At 45.9% G+C, this 11,913-nt stretch overlaps 1 protein-coding gene across 1 annotated transcript in view; it reads right to left on the reverse strand.

The window, feature by feature from the left end:
* Positions 1-7,317, reverse strand: part of Tgm6 (transglutaminase 6) — a 32,238-nt gene extending 24,921 nt beyond the window's left edge. Inside the window, exons 1-2 of the mRNA XM_085828237.1 lie at positions 7,225-7,317; positions 6,620-6,724 (exon numbers count right to left, since the gene is read on the reverse strand). Of these exons, the coding sequence (XP_085684363.1) occupies positions 6,620-6,724; positions 7,225-7,317 (198 nt within the window). The remainder of the gene's footprint in view (positions 1-6,619; positions 6,725-7,224) is intronic.
* Between the last annotated feature and the right edge of the window lie 4,596 nt (positions 7,318-11,913).

Here is an 11,913-nt window from a genome sequence, read left to right on the forward strand (position 1 = left end):
TAGATTGCTTTTGGCAAGATAGCCATTTTTACAATGTTGATCCTGCCAATCCATGAGCATGGGAGATCTTTCCATCTTCTGAGATCTTCTATAATTTCTTTCTTCAGAGACTTGAAGTTTTTATTATACAGATCTTTCACTTCCTTAGTTAGAGTCACGCCAAGATATTTTATATTATTTGTGACTATTGAGAAGGGTGTTGTTTCCCTAATTTCTTTCTCAGCCTGTTTATTCTTTGTGTAGAGAAAGGCCATTGATTTGTTTGAATTAATTTTATATCCAGCTACTTCACCGAAGCTGTTTATCAGGTTTAGGAGTTCTCTGGTGGAATTTTTAGGGTCACTTATATATACTATCATATCATCTGCAAAAAGTGATATTTTGACTTCATCTTTTCCAATTTGTATCCCTTTGATCTCCTTTTGTTGTCGAATTGCTCTGGCTAGGACTTCAAGTACAATGTTGAATAGGTATGGAGAAAGTGGACAGCCTTGTCTAGTCCCTGATTTTAGAGGGATTGCTTCCAGCTTCTCACCATTTACTTTGATGTTGGCTACTGGTTTTCTTTTTCTTTCTTTCTTTCTTTCTTTCTTTCTTTCTTTCTTTCTTTCTTTCTTTCTTTCCTTCTTTCCTTCTTTCCTTCTTTCCTTCTTTCCTTCTTTCCTTCTTTCCTTCTTTCCTTCTTTCCTTCTTTCCTTCTTTCCTTCTTTCCTTCTTTCCTTCTTTCCTTCTTTCCTTCTTTCCTTCTTTCCTTCCTTCTTTCCTTCTTTCCTTCCTTCCTTCCTTCCTTCCTTCCTTCCTTCCTTCCTTCCTTCCTTCCTTCCTTCCTTTCTTCCTTCCTTTCTTCCTTTCTTCCTTTCTTTCTTTTTTTTTCTTTCTTTCTTTCTTTCTTTCTTTCTTTCTTTCTTTCTTTCTTTCTTTCTTTCTTTCTTTCTTTCTTTCTCAATGGCCATTTTTGATAAAAGCCAGCATTTCTCAGGAACTTGTGAAGCTGGTTCCCAACTACCAAGAGGAGTCATCTCCCTCATCACTGGCAGAAGGGACAAATGGCTTCCTGTGGTACCTGTCAACAAAGTGCATGCTGGCTTGCAGGCTCCCTCAGCATCGCACATGCCTGTTACACATGTCAGAGTCCACGCTAGCATCCCTGCCCTTCTCTCCTCCTTCCCTACCCTGAATTCCCTCCAACTTACAGGCTTCCCTCATTCTCCTTACAACCATGCTATTTCTCAATATTTGGCCACATCCCTGCCTAGCCCCCAACCCCCACATCTCTCCTTCATCCTGCCCTTTCCTGCCTATCTCTGAGAAGGAAACAGATGTCTTAAAGGTTATAGGTGCTGATTTGATCTGTGACAAAGAAATAGGAAACCAACACAGATTCCCATGATCTGAGGCTTATGTACCCTCATCAAATCCCACCCCCTTTCTACCCACCCCAAGGCAGACAGGGCTGAGTTAATTACCTCCCAATAACCTTATTCCCTACTCCTGTGGGATGAGTCAGAACCACCATTATCATTAACCCTGAATCTCAGAGACCATCTCTCTCATAGCTTCCCAGACCAGGGTCAAGTTTCCTCAGATCACGTCTCTCTCTCTCCCTCCCTCTCCCCTTCTTCTTGTCTCTTTGACAGTTCATGCAATCCAGGATGCCCTCAAATTCACTCTATAGTCAAGGATGATCTTGAAGATCTTGAATGATTTTTTGTTATATTTTAAAATCTTTTGATATTACAATATAATCACAACATATTCCCCAATTTCCTCCCCTTGCTCTCTCAAATTCAGGGCCTCTTTCTCTTCAATTGTTTCTCTCTCTCTCTCTCTCTCTCTCTCTCTCTCTCTCTCTCTCTCTCTCTCTGCATGTGTGATGTGTGTATGGGCATGCATGTGCATGCATAATGTATAAGGGGGTATGGGGGGCATAGCACACATGTGGGGAGCACAGTACACATGTGGAGGGCAGAGGCTACTTTATGGGGTTGGTTCTCTCCTTGCACCCTTACATGGGTTCTGGGAATTGAACTTCAGTTTCCAGGCTTGCACATTAAGCACTGTTACCGCCTATACCCAGGGACCATCTCATTGCTCTTCCACTGAATTCTTGTAGCCCTTAAAGAAGTAGCTTACCCATCCCATGTTAGTAAGCTCTTCATCTTGCTGATAATATCTGCATCCCTTCAGCTTCTTCCCACTTCTGCAATTCTGCTCTTCCTTTTATGCCTTGGTGGTTATGAAGAGATAGAAACCTAGAAATTGTAAGCTTCCTGACATCTCATGGCAGCAGTAAACCTCTCCACAGTCCAAGAGGTCACCATTTCTGAATCTGTATGATCTGGCCCTGGAGATGCTCCTGAGGTGATCCAAGTCATCCAGATCCATCAGCATCATACTTTCCTGACTTGTCCCATCACAGTAAGATGATAGTCAGGACATGGTGAGCAGGGAGACGGGAAAAGGCCACCATTTTGGTGATTACAATCCTATCCTAACTGGGGTCCTCCCATAGCTAGGGGAACATAGAGACACAACTCGGGAGGAAAACACCTGATGGAGCAGTGTAGAGGAGGAAGCAGATATATATGAAGGGTACAGTTTGTCACTTGCCATTCATCTCACCCCAGATATTGCTATCTGAAACAAAAGCATCTGTCTGTAACCCATGTTCAAGGATGCTGTAGACTTGTTAGCTTATGTGTTTTCCTCCTCTGTACTAAGATTCATGAAGCTCATCCCTGGTTTCTAACTGCCCTGTGTCTTAGGAGCCTAGGTTAGGGCTTGGGAATTCATAGATGCTCCATGAATATTAGGTAAGTGGATAGAAGTGGATAAATATCTCTCTCTCTCTCTCTCTCTCTCTCTCTCTCTCTCTCTCTCTCTCTCTCTCTCTCTCTCTCTCTCTCTCCCTCTTCCTGGTATGGGATATGACAAGGAGTCTAATGCTTACCAGCAATTGGGGCCCACCCTCAAAGGACCAGAATCCCCCTATACTTTATCAGCTGCCCATACCATACCCACCCCATAGTCCCTGATGCAAGCAGGGACTATGCTCAGCTCTATCTTTTTCCTTAATGTCTTACTTTTGAAAAGTCATGGGACAAGCAGCAGGCTATATATGTATCCTCTGGTAAGAGTGGCAGAACTGTTGTGAAGTCCTGGTGGGACCAGGGCAAGCTCCTTCCTCTCTTCTGGGCCTCAGTGGTTCAATCTGTGAAATGACCCAGCAGGACCTTACAGTCTGGGGAGTCTGTGGCTAGCTGCTGAAACAAGTACCTCTGGTCCTCAAGTGCTCCTCTATATCTTCTAATCAGTGTGCAGATGTGAAGATGGTTACACAGCTCCTTGCCAGGTGCCAGGGAGGGGCTGAGATGGGCAATACTTTATCTGGAAACTTCTTTGGTTGACTGAACCCAAGGCCTGAGGACAACGTAGAGAGCATATTACCAGCCCCTAGGTCTTCTCCCTCAGGCATATATGCAGGGTGAGCATCCAAGACCCTGGGTCAGATGCTGTGCCCACCAGGCAGACAGATATGAGCATAGTATGAGCACCACAAGCCCCACAGACACCCTACTCCCCACAGCTTTCCTAGGTTTTCCCCCTTTTTGCTCTCTCTTGGTCTCTCTTTGAATTTTGGTCAGGTACTGTGAACACAGGCTCAGAGGTATACAGTTGAGTTCCAATAGAGGTTTTATTCCTTGTGGGATGTGTGAGCTGAAGCAAGCTAGTGGGTCCCTCTGAAACTCAAGCTCCTGGTGGAAGAATCAGTTTGTTGATAATTCTGCCACTAAGCATAGAGGATTAAATGAAATAATGCAGAGTATTCAGACCATCACCTGACACATCCTAGGGACTCAGCAAATATGTTGTTAATCGCCTTACTGTCTTCAGTGTTTATGCAATACCTCCTGGCTGCCACTCCAGTGTTTGGCTAATTAATGCCATTGTGAGTCATGTGGCCCAGTGAAAATGGTTGGGTCTCTCTGCAGTTCAGATTTCCTTTCCTGGGAAGTGGTGGCTGTAACATCTTCCTTCTATGGTTTGAGAAGCATTGAGTAAGGCAGGCAATGACCAACTGTACCAGTTAAGCAAGGAGATTTTGAGAGTGGAAGGAGAAGCCATTAACAAACACTGTACAACAGCAGGTTCCAACCAGATGGGGTACAATTCCTGTGCATGAGGCATTTAGCACAGTTCTGGACCCACAGTTATGAGCATGAGGGTTTTAAGATTGTCATCTCCTTTCCAAAGACCGCTTTCCTTCTCTTTGCCTTCCTACCCACTACACTGGCTTTCTCTTCATTCTCTCTTATTCAGCCTTGGCTTCGGTTATTGCTTGCCCGCCTTGGACTGATGCTTAGCTCAATCCATTCTGTTGCTATGGAGACACTGGAGCTCAAAGTGGTCAAGAGATCTTTTCTATTGTTTGAATGTTAACATGTCATTTCTCCACCTCCAGGGACAAGAATTCTAGAAACAGGCCATCGCACTTTAGGCTACTCTCAATTTGGCCCTCACCTCTCATATTTGTCCCTGCCAACCTCATCCCCTCCTCTTCTAGCTTACATATTTATCAGTGGTACCTAAGGATCAGCGTAACAAGAAGGCCTATATATAGAAGGTTGTGTCCCTCTCACCTGCTCTCTGCCATGATCTCTACGCCTACCCTAGATTCCCCTGCCACAATAACACCACAGAGCTAAGTGACAATTCTCTGTCCCAGCCTGGCATGGTACCTAGTGAGACTGAGCACAGAAACCCTCCTGAAGCCGGTGACATCTTCCAGACTCGGGCCTCAGTATAATTGCTTTTTAATGGGTCCCATTATGACTCTGCCCTTAGTATGCATCATGAGCGCCTGAGCTCCATAGCTAAATGATTAATTGGAGAGTTGCCTAAGGCCTTCCTGGGCAACTGCTTAATCTCCCTTTCCTTCCTGGTCCTGTTGGAAACCAGTGTCACTCACAAAGTAGACAGTGGGCCGTCAACTTTGACCAATGGTAACTAAGAGCTAATCCCACATGGAGTATTTCACCATCTCAAATTTCTGATCTGAAAGTTTATTATAATTCATCAATGGCTAAAGGGTCTCATTGCATTTGATAATACTGATAGTATTATATACTGGTAGTAATACTGAAGACCCATGCTGAAGAGAATTCTAGGACCATAAACAGGCTCTGTAGGAAAGGGACCTGGGATCAACTAGTGATATCTGCCTGTATGGGGCAAAGGAGAGGGTTTTTGTAATTGACATACTTGCTATCAGGCTCTGGTATCTAACATATCCATGCTCTACAGAGGGAACACTCCAAAGAAGACAGAAGGTCCAGACAGCCCAAGGAATTGAATTCACTAAAATATCCAGTTTATATGCTGGGTATAGCAGCTCTCACTCCCACATTTCATTTCATTTGGGTGTATGATGTGCGCATTTCATGTGTGCATTTCATGTGTGTGTATGATGTGTGTATATATGTTTGCATTTGTATGAGTTAGTTCAGGCACGCATGTTGGAGGTCAAAGGACATCTTCGGAAGTCAGTCCTCACCTTCTGCATTGTTGGGGACAAGGTGTCTGTTGCCTGCTGCTGTGCATGCCAGACTGGCTGGCTCGTGAGCTTCTGGGATTCTCCTGTTCTCATTTCTGTCTCATTGTAGAATGTTGGGAGCACAGATGTGTGTCACTATGCCTGGCTTCACATGCCTTCTGGGGGTTTGAACTCAGGCTCTTCCGTTTGCACAGCAAGCCTTTACTTACTGGGCACCTCTCTAGCCCTTTACCCCCATATTTTACAAACGGAGACAAGTGATCACCTATCAAACAACGTTACAGATCTGACAGTGGAGCCTCAGCACTGACTTTGTTGAACAGTGGAAAATAGAAGGTGTGAAACTGGGAACATCCCTTAGAGATCTCTGACTGTGGGCTCCTGGTTCTGCTGCACTCCTTACTGGGCTCCAGAACCTAACAGGTTTGCTGTTTCTCTTCTCCATGTTGGAACTGTTCTGTGGGGACACATTTTCTGAGTCTACTGTGTTTTAGGCCCACATGAGCTATTGTGTGGCAGAGTGAAGGAAGATCCCCTACCTTAGCAGGCCTGTGAAATCATCCCTATTATATCTCCTATAGTTTAGATGAGGCACCAAGGGAAAATCTCACCTAAAGGTCATCTGGTTCTTTTCACCTCAGAGAAAATTGTTCTTGCCCTCAAGATCATGGGTTCAAATTAAGAGAGGACATGGCTCATGAGGTTCCTTTTTCTATGTCTCATCTGGCCCATGGTCCCCAAATATAGTGTGTGTGTGTGTGTGTGTGTGTGTGTGTGTGTGTGTAGATGTAAATCCTTCCCTCTTGTTTTAGTTCCTGCCTTCTTCAGTTCATCAAATATCGTGGGGCAGGTCTGACTTTCCCTGAGCCTTGGCCATGATTGACAGGTTAGCTCTTCCATTTTTTTGATGACTATGGGAGAATATCTTGAGGACTAACAAAATCTAAGAGCCTAACAAGCAATGATCCAAACTTCCTCCCAAACAGCACCCCTCCTGTCCCACAAGTGTGAAAGCCCCTCACAGGGACACCCATCACCTGAGGTCCCCAGCCCCTGCCCACTCACCTGCCATGCAACAGCCAGATGGACGCCTGCTCCCTGTGCAGCAGAGTGTAGATCGTCAGGATCTCCAGTCAGATCCACATTAATGAAGAACATCCCAGGACACTCCTAGGCAGTGAAGTTGGAGTTCCGGAGAAGAGGTGTGGCCTCCTCACCCCAGCAATGACATCCATGAGACACATAATCACCCAGTAATTGCTTTGGTTTGCACCTAGAAGGTGTTCAGCGTGGGAGTGGACCCAGTCAAGATGCCTTTGAAACATGGGGTTGAGGGCTGCGCTACAGGAGGAACAGGCCCAGGAAGGTCACAAGACTAATGCTAAGCGGACCAGGGAGAATTGGAGGAGCTAATGGTTACTATGGTCAGCCATTCTTACCATTCACATCCCTCAAGTACATGAGAGCTCAGAGCCACTTGGAGGCACATGATAGTAAAGCTGCAGTGTCCGGACCAGAGTCCAGGAGTCATGATACCCAGTCCAGGTTGTCCCTTCTCCTTCAGGCAAGATGAGAAGAGTCAGTCACATGACCACAGCTGTCCTCTAGGTCCTATGATCTTACAGGGACGGCACCTATCACTTCACATCCTCTGCAATCCCTGCACATACCCAGCACAGGTCTTGTTTCTGCTGAGGAGCCCTGAGCTCTAGAAGGGCAGCTTGAACCCACACAGCCTCGTCTGAAGCTTCGGTCCTCTCCATCTTTGAGGAATTCTTTAGCAAAAGGAATACACACTCCTCTTATTACTGAGGCTCCTAAGGGAGTGATTAAGGTAACCAGTGGGCAGAGATAGATGTTTTGCAAGCTAGACTCAACTGTTCCTCCCCCAGCAGATACTGATGAGTACTTTCTCACCCCTGGGAATCTGGGAGTTAGGGCATCCCCCTAGTGCATCTATTTCCTTCAATGTGTGCAAACATTCTTACCTATATGGGAGGCCTAAGCCTCAAAGTAGAAGACAAGTGGTGTGACCATTGGGTATACCTCCCTGGGAAAAGTCTTGTTTAGCTTTGGGCATCTTGTAAGGCTTCCCTAGCACAGCTCACTTGCTGGGAGGAGGGATCCGTGACCTGGATCCTTGGGAAGACATAAATAAGAAGAGAGAAAAGCTTATTCTTTGATTAAAAGCCAAGGCTGATCTGCTAATTCTCTGAGCTAGTTCCAAATTGTGTGTCTGTGGTTTGGGCAAGCTTCCTCCCTTTCCAGAACCTTAGGGGATCAATAGCTATAAACCGAATGGATAGTGTTAGTTTTTAGGGCCATTCTAGCTCCAAGATCCTGAGCCCCAGAACTCCGCCATCCTAGCTCTCTAGAATTTTATGTGCAATTAAATAGAGGAATTTCAGTTTTATAGAAGCTGGTTGGGAAGTTTCTCTTCGTGGGGGAAATGCTTTGATGGATGACTTGAGCTCTGAGAGCCCTGGTGTGGGCTGAGCCAAGGTAGGAGGGACAGTACCTGTGAGTGATGCTGGGGGGAGGGCAAGTGGACAATGGAGTGCCCATGACTGTACCCTGTGATATGACTATGCCAGGGGTCACCTAAACATCCAGGAAAGGATATAAAAGGTCAAAAGCATTATTATTATTATTAATCTTTTTTAGAAAGTGGCAAAGAGGCTGAGCTCTGCTTGGTGCAATGCAAACACATTTAATGGGCCATTTTAGGTCCACGCTGCCTTATAATTAACTGACTTCTGGCGCTAGTCCAGGGAAGCTCCTCTGCTAATGCCCTGCAGCCTGCCACCTAGGCAGAGTCAGAGCTCTAATAAAGATGCTTCAACCTGGCAGGACCAGGCTCCTCCCCACTAATGACAGTCTTATTCAGGGTCCTTTTATGTTCCAGCCCAGGTTTGCCTGGACAAGGTCTCCCAGGAGATGAGGCATTTACGATGACTAACCTGCACGGAAGGGATCTGCACTCAGACTGAGGGACAGTAGCACAGATTGGTTGAGTGCTTGGCTGTTATTTTGGGGGGTAAATGGCTGTGTCACCCTCAATAAATGACTTACCTTTTCGGTAAGTCATTTTTACAGGCCTTGGTGACCCCACCTGTCAAATAAGGATCCAAGCTAGGTTTTTACAATCCCAACATTCTTTTGATTCTAAACAATCAGGCTAGAGATGAGAAACAGTAGGCAAAGACTAGGACCAGCTCAGAGGAGCCCAGTGGAAACCCCTGGAGCAGAACCAGCACACAGCAGGTGCATGCTCTACAGAAACCTGTGCCTGTGGAGCAATTCGGTGTTTCAAAAGCAGTAAATCATGCTTGTTACCATGAAAAAACACACAATCATACAGAGAGCTCAAGCAATATGGAGACAGAGGAAACATGCATATATGTCATCACAAACATATAAACGAGTTTATAGAAACCTAATTGCACAAAGAAGCTATTTGTAAGATGCCTTATTTTTAGTTAATCACACACTGGGCTCTTCATTGTGAAAGCACAGACTGAAGACAAGCATCGCCAATGTCAGCGTCCAACTGCGTGCATTTACGTGATTTAGCTAGCCCTTCCCTGACTATGGGAATTTAGGTTGTTTGCAGTTCTCTCTGTCTTTGGAAGAAGTGTATTCTTTTCTCCTGTGTTTTTTGTGTATTTTTAGGACAAGGATTTATTTATTTATGTGTATCTCTCTCTCTTCCTCTCTGTATATCCCTTTGTGTCCCTTTGTCCTCATCAGATGTATTCATGCAAGAAACTACAATGCCGCTGTTCAGCAGAAAGAGGCTGGTGGATACATGCTGACATGAAATAGTGTCCCAGATACACTGTGAAATTAAAGACAGAAAGTAAGGTGCTAAGGAGGGAAACGAAGGCCAGAGCAGGCAGAAATGCTATTCGAGCTCTTAGAATACTTTACTGTGTGTCTATACTATTTTTTTTCCAAAAAGATTACTTAAAAGAGTAACACCACCACAGCGTGCCTGGCTTTCTTTGTCTTTCTTTGCACATTTATTTGCAAGGTGCCATTTCTCACACAGCACTCCTGTCCTGAACGTCCCATGGCACACGTCATCACCGACAGAGTCTACTGCAAACCCTTGACTTTGGCCTTCAATACCTTTTACAACCCATTTCTAATGTTTACCAAGTCTTTTTGTTTCTCTGTATGAATTGTCTGTCTCACACAGACAGGGTCAGCAGCACCTGCCACCATCACCTCCAATAGCACAGGGCCTGAAGATGCTGAATGAACTATTTCCAAAAGTGATATTTAATCTTATGTTCTGGGGTAGAGCCAGACATGGTGGCTTATGTCTGTAATCCCAGCACACAGGAGGAAACAAGGGGATTGCTGAGTTCAAAGCCATTGTAGGGGCCACACCTGTAAGACACAATCTGGAGGAGGAGGAGGAGGAGGAAGAGGAGGAGGAGGATGAAGAGGAGGAGGAGGAAGAGGAAGAGGAGGAGGAGGAAGAGGAGGAGGAGGAGGAGGAAGAGGAGGGGAGGGGAGGAGGAGGAAGAGGAGGAAGAAGAAGAAGAGGAGGAAGAGGGAGGGAGGAGGGGAGGAGGAGGAGGAGGGGGAGGAGGAAACACTATATACTACCAGCTGAGTTTGAGGCAGGATATCACAGCCAACAGTAGATATCAGAGTATAGCTAGTGCCTAGCAGAGTAGGCAGAGATCACGTGTTCAGAGATACTATGTCATGTGATTTGCTTGAGGTCTTCGCTCTGAAGTCAGATTACCTGACTCAAATTTCAGCTCCATCCACCACCCTGTTGGTAAATAATCTTAGTGCCTCAGTTTCTTCACTTGTAAGTTGGAGGATAAAAACATCTATCACTCAGGGTTGTTCTGAGAATTGCATTCCTCTAATGTCAAACACTTAGAGGGGTGCTAGACATATAACAATTTTCTGAAGGCATCCTTTCTGGGCTGTTTAGTTTTGGGATTTGCAGTGCTGCGGATTAAGCCCAGAGATCTCCCAGGCCTCCGTGTGCTACGCTGCAGAGCCTTCGGAGCCCGTGGAGCCTGCAGAGCCCACGCACTGCTGTCTTTACTTTCTTCTTCTCACCTCCTGTGCTGGCTGTTCTACATAAACGTGTTCTATCTTCAAGTCATAGGAAGAGAAACCAGCAAAGAAACCTTTCTCACGTTTGTTCTGTTCTCATATCAGGGTACCTCAGGTTAGTCCCTCTGCCCCATGTTTGTCCTTGTTTTTGTGCAGAGAACGCTAGCACCGCTGAGTTCCCCTCCTGAAAGCCTGGCCTGGTTGCAACAACTTCCAGGGCTCTCAGCTGTTGGAAGCTCCCTTCACCTGTCTGTCAACAAACCTCATAGGTTTGTTGACAATGGGTTATTTCGCCCCGCTTGAATCCTTTGACAGAGACCGATATGAGAACTTCGTATTCTACAGACCTCCCATTGCCTCCTAACACCGAACTCTCCATTCCACGGGCAGCAGATTGTGCAAAATTCTCCCATCTTGTTGAGGAGAACAGAGAGAATCAAGGGCTTCTTAATGTGCAACAGAAGATGAAAGCGGAACTTCTCCAGGGAGCCTGCGCGGCCCCTCCCCTTGGGTCACATGCTTAATCAAAGCAAGCACCTTAGAGAAACTAATAATTTTCTTGAGTTTACTTCTAAGCTTATTGTTGGTTTGATTGTTATGAAGTGAGCTCTATAGTAGTTCCATGGTTCATGATATTTACCCTGCTCTGTCTGGTGTCAGAGGCTGAGCTGTGGCTTTATTAGTGTGTGGTCCTTGAGCCAGCAGTCTCTGTGTCTCTAAGCAACCGGGAGGGATGCAGGCCGTATCTTAGACTCCTTATTGTAAGCTTGGATCTTGTCCTCGAAAGGCCCATGTGTTAAAGGCTTAGTGTCCAGCTCTTGCGATTATTGGGAAGTGGGGGAGAGGCGGGGATGGTGGAGAGGTGGGGATGGTGGACAGGTAGGGATGGTGGACAGGCGGGGATGGTGGACAGGCAGGGATGGGGATGATGGACAGGCAGGGATGGGGATGATGGAGAGGCAGGGATGGTTGAGAGGCGGGGATGGTCTTCAGATCACTGTTCTCCCGGAAGAGCTTAGTGGGACCCAGCCCCTCCTCCTTCCTTTCCTTGTCCTCAACAGTCCTAGCCGAGAGGTGGGTGGTCTTTAGCCCTGTGCTCCTGCCATGATGTGATGCTCTGTAGCAGGCACCCTAATCAATCGATCATAGACTGAAACAGCCCAAAACATGTGCCAGCACACCCCGCTCTTTTTAAAAAGTAATTATCTTAAATATTTGTTATGGTAACGGAAAGCTGTCTAAGCCAGAATCTTCATTTGAGCAATTTGTAGGGC

Source organism: Mus caroli, unplaced genomic scaffold, assembly GCF_978045245.1.
Source record: "Mus caroli unplaced genomic scaffold, Mus_caroli_1 scaffold_2, whole genome shotgun sequence".
NCBI lineage: Eukaryota > Metazoa > Chordata > Mammalia > Rodentia > Muridae > Mus > Mus caroli.